Source organism: Delphinapterus leucas, chromosome 11, assembly GCF_059928025.1.
Source record: "Delphinapterus leucas isolate spDelLeu-1000000601 "Yukka" chromosome 11, BTC_Dleu_Yukka2, whole genome shotgun sequence".
Taxonomy (NCBI): domain Eukaryota; kingdom Metazoa; phylum Chordata; class Mammalia; order Artiodactyla; family Monodontidae; genus Delphinapterus; species Delphinapterus leucas.
The window spans coordinates 43,951,028-43,966,841 of record NC_143139.1 but is presented as its reverse complement, the minus strand read 5'-3'; the positions used below and the strand labels follow the sequence as shown (position 1 = coordinate 43,966,841).

The 15,814-nt window shown below is 50.0% G+C and overlaps 3 protein-coding genes across 9 annotated transcripts in view; 1 reads left to right on the top strand and 2 right to left on the bottom strand.

Annotated features, from left to right (window-relative positions):
* Positions 1 to 901: 901 nt before the first annotated feature.
* CDK2 (cyclin dependent kinase 2) lies at positions 902 to 7,151 on the bottom strand. 5 transcript variants are annotated; one of them, XM_022571906.3, is made up of 10 exons: positions 7,038 to 7,094; positions 6,766 to 6,821; positions 6,222 to 6,389; positions 5,405 to 5,482; positions 5,176 to 5,296; positions 4,321 to 4,491; positions 3,747 to 3,848; positions 2,927 to 3,070; positions 2,420 to 2,623; positions 902 to 2,144 (listed from the first exon to the last, which is right to left on the bottom strand). In XM_022571906.3, exons 3-10 carry the CDS (start codon positions 6,335 to 6,337, stop codon positions 2,040 to 2,042), a joined length of 1,041 nt encoding a protein of 346 aa, XP_022427614.1. In that variant the 5' UTR covers positions 6,338 to 6,389; positions 6,766 to 6,821; positions 7,038 to 7,094; the 3' UTR covers positions 902 to 2,039. The 5 variants fall into 5 exon arrangements, with proteins under 5 accessions (XP_022427614.1, XP_022427615.1, XP_089776968.1 ...); XM_022571907.3 differs by lacking the exon at positions 6,766 to 6,821 and having other exon boundaries at positions 7,038 to 7,151; XM_089920842.1 differs by lacking the exons at positions 6,222 to 6,389; positions 6,766 to 6,821 and having other exon boundaries at positions 7,038 to 7,126.
* The window catches only part of PMEL (premelanosome protein), a 9,546-nt gene continuing 405 nt past the window's right edge, over positions 6,674 to 15,814 (top strand). Inside the window, exons 1-10 of one of the 2 annotated variants that reach the window (XM_022571903.3) lie at positions 6,674 to 7,436; positions 10,379 to 10,489; positions 10,650 to 10,796; positions 11,597 to 11,731; positions 12,114 to 12,275; positions 12,528 to 13,676; positions 14,417 to 14,533; positions 14,771 to 14,855; positions 14,966 to 15,171; positions 15,274 to 15,361. In XM_022571903.3, coding sequence (XP_022427611.3) covers positions 7,283 to 7,436; positions 10,379 to 10,489; positions 10,650 to 10,796; positions 11,597 to 11,731; positions 12,114 to 12,275; positions 12,528 to 13,676; positions 14,417 to 14,533; positions 14,771 to 14,855; positions 14,966 to 15,171; positions 15,274 to 15,361 — 2,354 coding nt within the window. In that variant the 5' untranslated portion in view covers positions 6,674 to 7,282. Of the gene's footprint in view, positions 7,437 to 10,378; positions 10,490 to 10,649; positions 10,797 to 11,596; positions 11,732 to 12,113; positions 12,276 to 12,527; positions 13,677 to 14,416; positions 14,534 to 14,770; positions 14,856 to 14,965; positions 15,172 to 15,249; positions 15,362 to 15,814 lie in introns of both variants that reach the window. The other variant, XM_022571904.3, reaches the window with a different exon arrangement.
* The window catches only part of DGKA (diacylglycerol kinase alpha), a 27,209-nt gene continuing 20,737 nt past the window's right edge, over positions 9,343 to 15,814 (bottom strand). The window contains exons 24-25 of one of the 2 annotated variants that reach the window (XM_089920837.1): positions 12,507 to 12,567; positions 9,343 to 9,452 (exon numbers count right to left, since the gene is read on the bottom strand). In XM_089920837.1, coding sequence (XP_089776963.1) covers positions 12,556 to 12,567 — 12 coding nt within the window. In that variant the 3' untranslated portion in view covers positions 9,343 to 9,452; positions 12,507 to 12,555. Of the gene's footprint in view, positions 9,453 to 12,336; positions 12,568 to 15,814 lie in introns of those variants that run through there. The other variant, XM_089920838.1, reaches the window with a different exon arrangement.

Here is a 15,814-nt window from a genome sequence, read left to right as displayed (position 1 = left end):
GCAGACCTCACGTCGGTGCTTCCTCCTTTTAGTGGGGCCCCAGAGCACAGGAATTTTGGGGATGGCCCGCGGCAGTCTGAGATGTTTTTTGGTGAGCTGAGACAATGGCACCTCCAAGAAGTGGTAGCTTGGGGAGGCTTTAGCCCCTTTATAATAATTTTTCATACAGACGATTGATATATTCTAAATCGCATGTAAATGTGAATAAGTATCTTTAGAAAACTTTTCTGTTTGTGTTATGGAACAAAAAGAAAACAAGACGAGGGCTTCCCTGGTGGCGCAGTGGTTGAGAGTCCGCCTGCCGATGCAGGGGACGCGGGTTCGTGCCCCGGTCCGGGAGGGTCCCGCGTGCCGCGGAGCGGCTGCGCCCGTGGGCCATGGCCGCTGGGCCTGCGCGTCCGGAGCCAGTGCTCCGCGACGGGAGAGGCCACAGCAGTGAGAGGCCCGCGTGCCGCAAAAAAAGCAAACAAAATAAAAACGGTAAAAAGAAAACAAGACGAGCTTACTGGGAAATGCAGCGTCAATGCGAATTACCTTGGAGCCCACTTCCAACCATACTGCTGTTCGTGAGCCCTAACATTGAAAATCTGGAACTGGAGCCTTGTGTGTATGTGTATGTGATATGTGCGTCTGGGGGGGGGGGGGCGGGAGATGCTGGTTTAGGGGAAAGTGAAGTAGGAAATACATAAGCTTCACTTTCCTCAGCTGTAAAATGGGGGCAATAATTCCCACTTCACCCACCCGTGGCACTATCCCAATTGCATCGCAGAGGTCGAAATGGAGTGGGGTGGGTAGCCCTGCATAGAGTGATTAAGAAAAGGGGTCACATGCACACATTCATATTCTCTCTCACACCATTCTTTCAGTAAATGTGCAACAGTAAAGGAGGAGAGACATGAACTATAAAACCAGGAACTTTTTTTTTAATCAATTACAAACTAAATTACAAATAATGTTAATAGCAGGAACACTCAAGGACAAAAGGTGGGAGAAGAGAGACAAAATCATAAAAAAGAAAAAAAGCTTTTTTTTTTGAACATTCGCATTACAAACCCCAAGGTGCACATGGCAACAAATCCCCACCGATTCCCACTTTAAAAACAGCTATAACCTGAAATATAAATATAATTGTTCATCCTTCTTTTAAAGGAATATTTTTTTCCCAATGTCCCCACTCAGGCACAGCCCTAAAAAAGTGTCAGCATTCTCAAAATGAGGTCTTAACCTTAACTTTCACTCCTATGGGCTGGCCTTCAGAGGGAGATGGAACCTAGCACCTGAAGAACTAAGAATCTTAAAAAGAAGAGAAAAATTCAAACATCTTTCACTTGCCTCATAAGGCCTCGGTGAAGCACAGTCCCTGACCCAGAGCCTCCCAGACACCCCTTGCCTGTAGGAGGGACAGGCAAGAAGACTAGGAGCAATCATTTCTACTGCAGTCCCACCAGGACTGCAGAGACTGGGAGTCTGAGACAGGGAGTCTTGAGTCTCCCAGACTGTTAGGTGAGATGAAGCACTAAAACTAGGGTATAAACTGGTTGGATCTATTTTTTTAACCTAATTCTTTAAAACAGACCCCTCGCCATGTTTTTGTTTTGCTTGGTTTTCAAAAGTTCCAACTTAGTGCCCCTGCTATCAGTTGGCCTTACACAGGGCTGTGGGAGGTTTGGGGTCTCTGTCACCTGAAACACAGAAAATAATAATTGCGGGGCTTTCAGAGACTGGGATGGCAAACCCTATGTGGAGGAAGGAGAAACAGTCTTTTTACTTTTTTTTTTTTAAATACCAGCCCTCCTAAGCAATGACTAAGAGGAAGGGGAGAGCATGGTGCAGATTAAGTGCATGTAATATTGATGCTTCCTTTCAATTTCACCTATTTCTCCCCTCCACCCCCTCTCCCCAGAGTTGGCTGGCTAAGAGGGGCAGGTGAGTGCTAAGGCAGCCAGACAAGATCAGTGAGCTAAGAGCCCTGGGCCAAGCCAGATCATGCCCCCACTGGAGGAGAGGGTGAGACTGGGAGTAGGGGCTTGAGAAAGCCATCAGAGTCGAAGGTGAGGTACTGGCTTGGTCACATCCTGGAAGAAAGGGTGAGCCAAAGCTGCCTTTGCTGAAATCCGCTTGTTGGGGTCGTAGTGCAGCATTTGCTGGAGGGAGAGATGTATGCTGACGTCAGTAATGTGATAATGGAGTAAATGGGCAGCAGGTGTTTTGAGAAATGGGGAAACAATTCCTTTCACCCAAGGCAGAGTTCCCATTTCCCTCCTTCCTGTATCTAATGGGTGCACAACAGCGAGAGGGAAGCAGGGGCTAGCGAAATGCTAAGACCAGGAGTCCAGGGCCTCATTCTTCCTTCATCCTGGAAAAACCCTGCCCTGGGGGAGTGAATGAGAGGAAATGGGTGCCCACTCCCCACTCTCACCGATAACAAGCTCCGTCCATCTTCATCCAGGGGGGGCACAACTTTGCTAAAATCTTGCCTGGCCCACTTGGGGAAACTTGGCTTATAATCAGGCATAGAAGTAACTCCTGGCCAAACCACCTCATCTGGGGTCCCCAGAGTCCGAAAGATCCGGAAGAGTTGGTCGATCTCAGAATCTCCTGGGAATAGGGCCCGCCGGGTCACCTGAAAATGGGGAAAGAGGAAAAGCCAAGACCCACATTGACGTCAGTCAAAACTGCCCACTGGATAATGGAGGTTCCCACAGGCAGTGGAAGGTCAGCAGGGCCCCATGACTCCCTCCCCAGGGCCTTTCATGGGGTCAGTCAAACAGAGCCTGAGACAATGAAGTCCCTTCATCTGTCTCCTCGCCCCCTCCTTCCTTCCCCCAACCATGGCTTTGCAGATCCCCAAGGCTGGGTGGGGCTGGGAGGGGGTGAATGTCTGGGGTGCCACTGACATGTAGCAAAGGGATCCCAAGCCACTCACGGGGTGTGGGGTAGACACTGCGGTCATCCCCCCTCCTTGTGGTGCAGCCACTTCTAGATAGGAGCACAGCGGGCAGAGACTGTGTCTTCCATTTCTTCTGTGTTCCCCACAGCACCTAGCATGGTGCTGGGTACACACTAGGTGCTTAACAAATATTTTTTGATGAATTGAGAGATGAATATGGGCAATTGTAAAGTAATGCACTGGGGGATAAATGCACATTATATATATGGGCTAATGGTCTCCATGCCCCCAGTTACAACCCAGATAAGGGACCATAAAACATACTGCTGATTTGATTTGGAAACTTAGCTCACTCCACTGTTGTATTAAAGGGGATGAGAGCTCCCTTATAAGACTGGGCCTCAGGGATCCTTCAATCTGAAAAGCCAGAGGTTGAGGGGGGATGTGATGTAAGTCTGCAGTTTAAATAAAAGGTGTGGGTAAGCTGAACACAGTTGGCCTCACCACATTCCTGGTGCCCTACAATAAGGTCTACAGGCCAAATGAAGGGGACACTAAATGGAACTCATTTTCCCAAGTATATGCAGGCTAAAGCTAAAACAGTTGCAGAAATGATTTAGCTCAATTCAGAGATAAGATATGTATACTGCATGCTAAAGCTGCTTGAGGATATCCTAACATTGTGGTTGACATCAGGGATGACAGTCCTATCCTTTCCCCACCACCCACTTTGTGCTACTCTAGAGGAAGGACCCTGTGATAAGAGAAGGGCCATGGGTCTAGGCCAAGAAACAGTTCTGTTGTTCTTGAATGTGGGGAGGAGGGGGCTGGGTAGAACTCGGGCATGCCTCCGTACCATCTCAGCAAAGATGCAGCCCAGGCTCCAGATGTCCACAGCTGTGGAGTAGTATTTGCAGCCCAGAAGGATTTCAGGTGCTCGGTACCACAGAGTCACCACCTGAGGACAAGCGTAGGAAGGGGAGGGGTGGTGTATGGGGCATGGAGATTCCCACATCTCATTTCCTCAGGACTACTCTGCTAACTCAGCTTCTTAACAAGCAACTTCTTTCCCTCCATCCTTCCCTTCCCTCTGATTTCCCCTAAGTAAAATAACTGGGTACAACTTCTTAGCCCAGAGTTAGCCTAGTCCATGGTTTTGGGGGCCATGTTTTCTGAACCTCCAATTTGCAACCTTCTTGGAAAACTTGAGGCAATCGGTCATAATTTTAATGGTGTGCCATCCAGCTCTCCTGGCTCGTTATCTATCAAAATATGAACTCCGTGTATACTCTAAGACCTCTTAGGGTGTCAGAGATACTTTGCATCTAGTGAGAGAGAAACTGCTGGCCAGATAGTTACTAAAAACGTTGTGAATGTCCCTGTTAACACCTCCCAGGAAGTTCAGAGAAGACATGCAGAGAGGGACTCACCTCGTGGGTGTAAGTACGAACAGGGACTCCAAAGGCTCTGGCTAGTCCAAAGTCTGCTAGCTTGATGGCCCCCTCTGCGTTGATAAGCAGATTCTGAGGTTTGAGGTCTCGGTGCAGGACCCGATGAGAATGGCAGAAAGCTAGGCCCTGGAGCAGCTGGAACAGATAGCTCTGACAAGGGGAGAGAAAAGAATGTGTTTTTCCATCACCGTGAGAACATTAGGGTCTCCTCTGTGCCTCCATAGTTCTACTAAAGCCTTCACTAGTTAGATAATAATTCCATGTTTACAAGCCATTTCCCTGATTGGACTGTAATCCCAGTGAGGATAAGGATCAAGTTTTATTCAGTTTTGCATTTCTTTTCCATATCTTGTGTTCAGCACATTGAAGGTGTTCAATAAATGTGTGTTGGATAAACGTTTGTTGATAGATGGAAAGTAGCTCTGGGAGTAAAGAACCCAGAAAAACAGACAATAGAGACTCACTGGCTATTTCTCCCGCCAAGCAGGTGGAAAGGCTTTTTGGAGGGGTCTACCAAGTGCCCTCCAGTCCCATTTATCTGAGTTTCATCTCACCTTCCACCTGAGCTGCTAAGCTGACTCACTAGAGTTTCAACTTCTTTGATTCTCCTGCCCAGCCTTAGGGTTAATAAGTATAATGAGCAGTGAAGGAGCCACAAAAAAGGTATGTGTGATTGTGTGATTGTGTGTGTGTGATTGTGTGTGTGTGTGTGTGTGTAGGGGGATGAGGGCTGGGAAGGAATCTAAGATCACAAATCAACACTCAGTCTGGATTGCCTGCCTTCAGTCCCCCCAAGACATGCCCATGTTGGGGGGAGTTGATGAGAAGGATTACCTTTATGAGGGGAAGAGGAATGCCAGTGAGAGCAGAGGCATCCATGAATTTCTTGAGATCCTGGTGCAGAAACTCAAAAACCAGGTAGAGTTTGTTTTCTGTATGAATGACATCCAGCAGCCTAGGGAAGGGAGGTCCAGGGATAGAGGTGAGGGAGAGAAATGCCCAGACAACACAAACAGAAGGCATCCTCCTTTACTGTCAGAGCACCTCCCAGATACATACTTACTTGACAATATTAGGGTGGTTAAGCTCCTTTAGCAGAGAGATCTCTCGTATGGCAGTACTGGGTACACCCTCCGTCTCACTTGGAGAAGTTGGGAGAGCAGAGAAGGGAATGTGGTTACAAATATTCCTTTTCTCCCAGCCCAGTGATTCTACCCCACCCCCTGCCTCCCCACAGAGACACCATCCCAGCATCCCCTAGGAAAGTGAGAGAAGAGAAGGGGTACTTCAGGGGTTAATTCATGGATGGACAGGACTGGCTTTTGGACACATTAAGGTCATTATTTCTTCTTTGCCCAGGGTTAGGTTAGCAAAGCCTCCTGGTGAAGGTGAAGAAGGTAACCGGTAAAAAAAAAGGGGGGGGGCGGGAGTAGCAGCACCCAGCCTCTCTAGAGGGGCCAGTGAGGTTCAACTGCCATTCTTTTGAAAGGGGGAGAGAATTCTAAGATGGGGGTGGGGTTGGGGCAGCGAGGAGGGCTCGTCATTCAAAAAGGTGCTCTTTACAGCTTACTGCAAAACCCAGCTCCACAGGGAGTCCTGGAACCCCCATCTCAGAGGCCTCCTTCCTCTTCCTGAGTCTTTCTGACTGTACATTTAGGGGCATCACCCGCCTTTAGGGAGGAAATTTCCCATGGATTCTACACTACCCTATAGTCTCCCCCGGGAAACCCTCTACTCGTCCTTCACCCCACCTCTCCACTTCAAAAGAAGTCCCTCCCTGCTACCTTCCGGTCCCTGGATGGCCACCGCCGGTTGGGGTGGGGGTAGGGGGCACTCAAGGAGCTCCCGAGTAAGGAGTCCCGGGTACAGAGGCCACTCACGTGTCCAGGCGGATTTTTTTAAGCGCCACCACTTCTCCCGTCACCTTGTTTTTGGCTTTGTACACAACTCCGTACGTGCCCTCTCCGATCTTTTCCACTTTTTGGAAGTTCTCCATGAAGCGCTAGCGAGTCGGGTCAGCCCGGCCCTGGAGCGGGGGCCTGGGAACCCTGCAGAAAGCGGCACCCAGCTCTCGGGGGCCGAGGAGGGGAAACAGGGCCCAGTACCGTGGCCCCCGGTCGGGATGGAACGCAGTGTATCTCTCGCTCTTGTCAATTTGTCCAACTTGAAACAATGTTACCGCTTTCCCCCAGTTCCCTACCGCCACCAGAAGCCCCGCCCCTCCTTCCCGCGTTTCCCTGGCTCCGCCCTCAGATCTTCCTATTGGTCAACGTCAGAGAGGGAGGGGCCAGCCCTGCGTCCCTCTCTGCAAACGACCCCGACCCGCGCAAGTTTGGTTCCGAGGGGCATTAAGACAAGTTTCAACGTAGGTGGGGAGGCTGAACACCTTTTTCCAAGTATCTGATTTGGGATCGAGTTTCCTACCTGTGTCCTGAGTCTATAGGGATTTCCTGATCTCTAATTCGCCGTTTTCACCACCCCTAGGAAAACGTGTATTGACCTAAGATTGAATGCCACCTGGTCCAGGGAGCCTCCTCTGAAAGCAGGAAGCTGGGAATCTCATTGTAAGGGTCTCCCGGGCCTCGGAGGAGTCGTTGCCTCCGTCTCTCAGCCTGCCCCGATACTGTCTCTCTTTGATTTTGGATACAGGGTCACTACTTCTACAGTCTTTTTGAGAGGTTCCTGGTTTGACTCACAATAAATTGATCCACTCTCCCATGATGAATCGTGTGTGTCCGGTACGTGTTTTGTTTGGTAGCTGCCCTTCAGTCAGTTCTTTCCACGGGGGGATGGAGTGCTTTAAGATGAGCGTGACCCTGTGAAACCAGAAACTGTCACTGAGTAGCGGGATGTCCAGGGACCAGGATCCCTCCTCAGTTCTGCCTTTCTCAGGTCCTCCTGCTCCTCCCAGGCCTCCCCTGCAGGGAGAGGAGGAAGGGCTATGCAAATGAGCATCCGTTTCTTATATAGGGGCTTGTCCCACGCCCTAGCGCCTTTGGTTGCTGGAAAGAAGAACAGGATGGATCTGGTGCTGAGAAAATGCCTTCTCCATGTGGCTGTGATGGGTGCTCTTCTGGCTGTGGGGGCCACAGAAGGTGAGTGTGGGGTGTGTGGACATGAGCAGGTGTGAATTTGGGGTTGCACACTTGCTCTGGTTTTCCCCTCCCTAATGGGAGATAACCAGCAATGCTTCTGGCATCTCCCACCCATTTGATTTAGTGAGGACATGGGCAACTGAGCTCCCTCCCCACATGAAGATTTGGGACTCAGCCTGAAAATAACTCCATTTGCTTGGAAGGGCAAGAGAATAGTGGGTCTTAGTGGCCCTAATTCTGAGACCCCCTGGGCAGTGAGCTGGAGCGGGGGCTCCAAGGGAGTAAAATGAGTGGGAGACTCTTTTAGGCAATGTCTCAGGCACTTGGGATAGGGTATTTAAAGTGAGGAGCAAGAGAATGTATTGGATAGAGGGTAAAGAGGCACCACATCCCCTCTTTGGGATGGGCATAGGCGAACACAGCCCAGGCTTTTGTTCTGGGGCTGGGAGAGACAGGCAGAGGGGTCTCAGCTGAGCATCACATGAAAGAGCTCTGGGGGATTGGGGCCTCGTGACAGGAGCAAGGGGGGGTGGGGGTGGTGAGAGGGTCTGGAATGTCCCGTGCTGCTCTGAGGAGGGAGGGTTGGGAGTGGAGAAAGAATGGGGCATCTTATAATTCTCTCGCTCTCATGGTGGGATGCTCAGTGGGATGATTCCAGATCCTCCCACAGCAGAATCAACCAGGTTTCTGGTACATATTAGAAATGGAGTGAGGATAGTCTCTGCTGTGCTGAAATATCTGCATCGTATTCCAGTGCCCCCCTTCCTCTAGATCCCTGGTCTCACAGACTTCTAGGAAGTTCTCCTTGATCTGACTTCCCTCATTCATGGTGCAGTTTCAAGTCTTTTTCTTTTACTACGCTCCGTGTTGTACTCTGGAAACATTCTGTTCATACGTGTCCATCTGAGGCTCTTAAAATATTGTGCTTACTTTTTGGATCCTGATTTTTTAATTTAATTTAATTTTATTATTTTATTTTTTTTGTGGTACGCGGGCATCTCACTGCTGTGGCCTCTCCCGTTGCAGAGCACAGGCTCTGGACGTGCAGGCTCAGCGGCCATGGCTCACAGGCCTAGCTGCTCCGCGGCATGTGGGATCTTCCCGGACCGGGGCACGAACCCGTGTCCCCTGCATTGTCAGGCGGACTCTCAGCCACTGCGCCACCAGGGAAGCCCCTGGATCCTGATTTTTAAAATCATAAGAAGACATTTTTAGATATTCATGAAATTTTGTATGGACTGGTTTCAATAATTTTGTCTAGTGTGAACTAGCATTGTGTTTATTCAAGAAAATATTTCTTCTTTACACATACATACTGAATTTGTACGGTTTTAAATAACATTATGTCTGGGATTTGCTTGTGAATGCTTTAGCCAGGGACTTCCCTGGTGGTCCAGTGGTAAAGAATCCACCTTCCAATGCAGGGGTCACGGGTTAGATCCCTGGTCGGGGAATTAAGATCCCACATGCCGCGGGGGAACTAAACCTGCACACCACAACTACTGAGCTCGCGCGCCTCAAGGAGAGAGTCCGCGTGCCACAAACTACAGAGCCCATGCGCTCTGGAGCCCCCGCATCCTGGAGCCCACGCACCACAACTAGAGAGAAAACCCACACGCCACAACTAGAGAGAAGCCTGCACGCTGCAACAAAAGATCCCACATGCTGCAACTAAGACCTGACACAGCCAAAAAAAATAAAGGAAGGAAGGAAGGAAGGAAAGGAAGAAAGGAAGGAAAGAAAGAAAGGAAAGAAAGAAAGAAAGAAAAAGAAAGAAAAAGAAAGAAAGAAAGAAAGAAAGAAAGAAAGAAAGAAAGGGAAAGAAAGAGGGCTTCCCTGGTGGCGCAGTGGTTGAGAGTCCGCCTGCCGATGCAGGGGACACGGGTTCGTGCCCCGGTCCGGAAAGATCCCACATGCCGCGGTGCGGCTGGGCCCGTGAGCCATGGCCGCTGAGCCTGCGCGTCCGGAGCCTGTGCTCCACAACGGGAGAGGCCACAAGGATGAGAGGCCCGCGTACTGCAAAAAAAAAAAGAAAGAAAGAAAGAAAAGTACAGCATTAAAAATGAATACTGTAAAAGAGAAAATTAAATGCTTTAACCAAAAAACAAACCAACAACAAAGGATCGATAAAGCAAATGTGGCAAAATGTTGATAGTTGTTGGATCTGGGTGAGGCATGTGGAGAGCCATCATATCCTTTTCTTTCAGACTTCTCTCTTGGTCAGTTATAATAATTTTGTTTGTCCCCACTCCCAATTTCTACCCGCCTCTGGTCCATCCTCCTCACTGCTTGCTGAAGTGATCCTTCTAAAACACAAATCTGATCATATTCCAAAAGTTTTGAAGGGTAAATTTTATGGTATGTGAATTATATCTCAATACAAAAAACAAAATCATCTGAGGTGGACTTGCCTACAAGATAAAGGCCAAACTCCTTCGCCTGGCACTCAAAGCCCCCACCCCATCTTCTTGGCCTCATCTCTCACGGTGTACCTCAACCACATTGCTAGTGGTCCCCTATCATGCCATGTGCTTCCATGCCTCCATGCATCTGCTTATGCTGGGCCTTCTGCCTAGAATGCTTTATGCCACAGGCCAACTCCTCATTGGATCCTTCCCAGTCTACCAGAGTGGAATTAATCTGTTTATTCTGTCATTTTGTTGTACATCGTGCATGTTTATTATGGCTCATATTAAGCAGTGCCTTGAATTATAGTAATTTATGCATATGTCTGTTTCATCTACTTTAACCTGAATCTCTTTAGGACCATTTCTTTTTCATTTCTTAAGTTCTTTGCACCTAGCACAGTGCCTGGTACATGGTGGGTATTGGGTAAATTAAAATGCACTTTGAATGTGAGAATGAGTGATGTGACATGGGACACTGTGGTCCCCTGAGAAGGGAGTGATGACCTGAGGGTCCTCATTATACCTTCCTTTTAGGACCCAGAGACTGGGACTGGCTTGGTGTCTCAAGGCAGCTCAGAACTAAAGCATGGAACAGGCAGCTATATCCAGAGTGGACAGAAAGCCAGGGGCCTCACTGCTGGAGAGGTAGGAACTTGGCAATTTCTGGGGAGGGTATGGTGGGAATGGGGTGGGGAGAGGAGAGGAGCAAGAACTGGGTTGAATGTCGGTTGAGAAGACAGAAAGGGAAAAGGCATATGGGGAGGGGAAGCCAAGGAGTCCCAGCTAACGCAGCTGCCCTTTCCAGGTGGCCAGGTATCTCTGAAGGTCAGCAATGATGGGCCTACACTGCGTGGGGCAAACGCCTCCTTCTCTATTGCCCTGCACTTCCCTGAAAGCCAAAAGGTGCTGTCAGATGGGCAGGTCATCTGGGCCAACAACACCATCATTAACGGTGGGTACCACTCCACTCCAGGCCTCATTCCCAGGTCTCAGCTCATGCCCCTTCTCCTTCTTCTTCTTTTTTTTAAACAAATTATATATGTAATTAGATTAGAAAACACAGATAAAGCACAAAGAAAAAAAAAATTGTAGTCCCCAAAATGGGGGACAGAAGACCCAGTGGATTTAGAAGTTGGACAGACTTGGATTTAAACCTGTTACCAGTATGTGACCCTGGGCAAGTCACTTAATTGTTTTGTGCTTCCATTCCCTTAATCTGTAGAGTAGGGATGATACTACTTTAAAAGGTTGTTGTAAGGATTAAAATGTGATAATATATAAAGAATTTAGCATAATGCCTGCCCTAGCCTACAGTAAAGGCTCAATAGATGTTAGCTGGTGCTGTTATTTTTACTTTTATCCCACTAGCCAGAGCAAATCTTTCTAAACATTTTGATACATTTCCAATCTCTTTCTCTCCAATCTCTATGTATATACTTACATAGGTATCTTTTTTTTTTTGGCCGCTCAACATGGAAGATCTTAGTTCCCTGACCAGGGATTGAACCCATGCCCCCTGCATTGGAAGAGTGGAGTCTTTTAACCACTGGACCACCAGAGAAGTCCCTACAAAGGAATCTTTAATTATAGTTTCCATTCTCCCCACTACCACCCACAGTGGGTTATATCAAGGAGAATATATTTTGTAGCTAGGGAGTATTCCCAGAGCCCTGCTCTGGGAGCCATGTTAAAGGTTTTGGTGTATAATAAGGAATGCCAGGGTTTGAGGGTGACTTTGTATCTTCCTTTCAGGGAGCCAGGTGTGGGGAGGACAGCCAGTGTATCCCCAAGAACCTGATGATACCTGCATCTTCCCCGATGGGAGGGCCTGTCCGTCTGGCCCTTCACCTCAGAGAAGAAGCTTTGTTTATGTCTGGAAGACCTGGGGTGAGAGACTCCCTTCTCTGGCCTGTCACCCACACTTGGATTCATCTCTTCCTACCTGATCCCTTTTCTTTTGGTCCCACCCCTAAACTCTGTGAGTTTCCCTAATCTTCACCTCCCCATGACTCCGTCTTCTTCCACAGCACCTAGCTAACTCTATTATACTTCTTTCTGGGAACCCTTCTCCAATTACAGTCCCATCCCATGGAACCCCTCGTTAGGACTCCTTTCCTGCCCTCATATACAAACTTCCAAACACCCGCTGAAATAACCATCCTCTCAATATATCTCCTGACCTTCCTAGTCTGGTGCCCTGTCTCTAACCCTTCCCCAGTCCCCTTTGACCAGTAACCCCCTTCTCTACTCTTCTTTCCAAAAACCTCAGGCCAATACTGGCAAGTTCTGGGGGGCCCAGTGTCTGGACTGAGCATTGGGACAGGCAAGGCAGTGCTGGGCACACACATCATGGAAGTGACTGTCTACCACCGCCGGGGGTCCCAGAGCTACGTATCCCTCGCTCACTCCCGCTCAGCCTTCACCATTACTGGTAAGGACTTAGGAAGGGACAAGGCCAGTCTCAGGGCAGGAGGAGGTGGGGAAGCTTGGCTGGGCAGGAAAGGGGAAAGAGGAAATGGTGTGTAGGGGCACCTTATAGGGGCAGAGCCAGGAAGACATGGGCAGAGGAATGTGGGGCTTGGAGCCAGTGAAGGGCCAGGCAGCTTGGGGTTAGAGGATGTGGCTGTGAAGGAAGAAGCTGTGGCCCAGACCTGGTTCTCACCTTTTCTGGCTCCAATCTCAGACCAGGTGCCCTTCTCTGTGAGCGTGTCTCAGCTGCAGGCCTTGGATGGAACGAACAATCACTTCCTGAGAAAGCAACCTCTGACCTTTGCCCTCCAGCTCCACGACCCCAGTGGCTATTTGGCTGGGGCTGACCTCTCCTACACCTGGGACTTTGGAGACAGTACTGGGACTCTGATCTCTCGGGCACTTGTGGTCACTCACACTTACCTAGAGTCTGGCCCAGTCACTGCACAGGTGGTGCTACAGGCTGCCATTCCTCTCACCTCCTGTGGCTCCTCCCCAGTTCCAGGCACCACAGCTGGGCATGTGCCAACTGCCGAGGCCCCTGGCACCACAGCTGGCCAAGTGCCTACTGCAGAAGTCGTAGCCACTACACCTGCTCAGGTGCCAACTGCAGAGCCCTCTGGAACCACAGCTGTGCAAGTGCCAACTGCAGAGGGCACAGGTACCACAGCTGGCCAAGTGCCTACTGCAGAAATCGTGGGCACTACACCTGCTCAGGTGCCAACTGCAGAGCCCTCTGGAACCACAGCTGTGCAAGTGCCAACTGCAGAGGGCACAGGTACCACAGCTGGCCAAGTGCCTACTGCAGAAGTCATAGCCACTACACCTGCTCAGGTGCCAACTGCAGAGCCCTCTGGAACCACAGCTGTGCAAGTGCCAACTGCAGAGGGCACAGGTACCACAGCTGGCCAAGTGCCTACTGCAGAAATCGTGGGCACTACACCTGCTCAGGTGCCAACTGCAGAGCCCTCTGGAACCACAGCTGTGCAAGTGCCAACTGCAGAGGGCACAGGTACCACAGCTGGCCAAGTGCCTACTGCAGAAGTCGTAGCCACTACACCTGCTCAGGTGCCAACTGCAGAGCCCTCTGGAACCACAGCTGTGCAAGTGCCAACTGCAGAGGGCACAGGTACCACAGCTGAGCAGGTACTAGCCTCAGAAGTCATAAGTACCACACCTGCAGAGATGCCAACTGCAGAGGCCATAGGTACGACACCTGAAGTGTCAACTGCAGAACCCTCTGGAACCACAGTTGCACAGGTAACAACTACAGAGCTGGTGGAGACCACAACTGGAGAGGTACCCACCCCTGAGCCTGACAGTCCAGATGCCAGCCCATTCTTGTCTACAGAAGGTATTACAGGTAAGAGGGCCAGAATGAATGAGGTTCACTGAGGTGGGGGCATTTGTCACAGCTCTGAAGACCTGAAAGACTTATTCTGGATCCAGATGTTACCCAATCCTTAGCTTACCAGTGGAGTCCCTTCAGAGTCTTCACTGGTTTTAAAGCCCCCCAAGTCCCTCTTAATGGTATGGAAGAGATCCAGAGTTCAGGAAACCAGGGTCTTCTCCTAGGCCATGGGGAGAGAGCTTGTTGCTCCTATGTCTCTGAAAAGAGCTGTTCCCTAAAGTGAAGGTCAGGGAGCAGTCTGTGATCATTTACATAATACTTATATCTCATTTTCTGATTAAGTGTAAATGCACAGAAATCTTTCCCAGTTTCTAACACCATTTCCCACCTCTGGATTCCCATCCCAAAGTAGGTTTACCTGGAATTGTGGTAGAAACACTGAAAAGGGAGGAATAAGGTAGTGACACTATAATGAGTTAACATACGTCAAGTGCCTAACCCAGGACCTGGCACAGTGTGGGGTGTGACAAACATTTGGGATTTTTAAAACTCCAGCTCTACCCCTACCTGTGACTCTGGGGCAGTCATTTCTCCTTCTGGGCCTCAGTTTCCTTATCTATAAAATGAGATTTCCCAGCTCTTGCCTGATTCCAAGCCTGGATCCAGTAGCTCTGGCTCTACCTGGAAAAATGCCTGCTGTTTCCAGGTGTCATTTGTCTCATGACTTTGCCTCTTCAATCCTCTCCTGCCAGGCTCCCAGAGCCCCCTGCTGGATGACACAGCCACCTTAATCCTGGTGAAGCGACAAGTCCCCCTGGATTGTGTTCTGTATCGATATGGCTCCTTTTCCCTCACCCTGGACATTGTCCGTGAGTCTTGCCTAGTTTGGGAGCTGGTGGAGGGAAGGCGTGTGCGGCTTAGGGCTGCCCAGTGGAAGCACACCCTGGAAGGAGTTACTCACCTGAACAAGAATACCCAAATCCCAGGGTTTTCATTTGAAGGCATGAGGATGGGATCGGGGAGGTAGCCCGAGCACCTTCCTGTCCGTGGGCCTTTAGGGAGGACTGGTAGAGGAGTCCCAGACTTAAAACCTTGCAACTTTTTAGAGGGTATTGGGAGTGCTGAGATCCTGCAGGCTGTGCCATCCAGTGAAGGAGATGCATTTGAGCTGACTGTGTCTTGCCAAGGCGGGTGAGTGTCCCACTGGTTGCCCCGAGAACTCTCGGGTTGACCGCTGCCCTGCTCTCTGGTGTCTACTGTTCCTTCCCAGACTCCCTGACATAAGCTGACATCTCTCCCAGGCTACCCAAGGAGGCCTGCGTAGACATCTCATCGCCAGGGTGCCAGCCCCCTGCCCAGCGGCTGTGTCAGCCTGTGCCACCCAGCCCAGACTGCCAGCTGGTTCTGCACCAGGTACTGAAGGGCGGCTCGGGGACCTACTGCCTCAATGTGTCTTTGGCTGATGCCGACAGCCTGGCAATGGTCAGCACCCAGCTTGTCATGCCTGGTAGGTACTTGGACGAGAGGTAGGATGAAGAAGGGGAGTGGTAGAGGATGTGTGACAGGAAGCAGATGCTGACTATAGCTACGTCTGGGATTCGGCCTGTAGGTCAAGAAGCAGGCTTCGGGCAGGCTCCCCTGTTCTTGGGCATCTTGCTGGTATTGATGGCTTTGCTGCTCCCATCTCTGGTATACAGGTGAGAGCCACACCATGCCGCTCACACCCCCTTATCCCTTAGCACCACCGCTCATGGTGGAACCACCACCCCCTTCAAGAAAGCATAGTGTCCAGGAAAGAGCCCAGATTTGGAAGTTAAACAGGTCTAGGCTGCAGTCTTGCTGGTGGGATCTTGGGGAAGTAGCTTAACCTTTCTGAGCCTCTGAAAGGTAGGAAAACTGATACCTGCCTTGTGAGGCTGTTGTCAGGATTCTAGACAATGGGTAAAGCACCTGGTTCTGAAGCAAGAGTGCAATAAATGATGATCTTGATGATTTTTGTTATGAATAATATCAAGAGTGGAGAAGGCTGGGTGAAGTGGGTTCTCCACCTGCATGAAGGGCAAATCCCTAGGTCTGGGGTGCCAAGGGCCTCAAAGCAGGGAAGCTTGTAAGGTGAGAGGGGAATGGACAGAGGTTACCACAGAAATAAG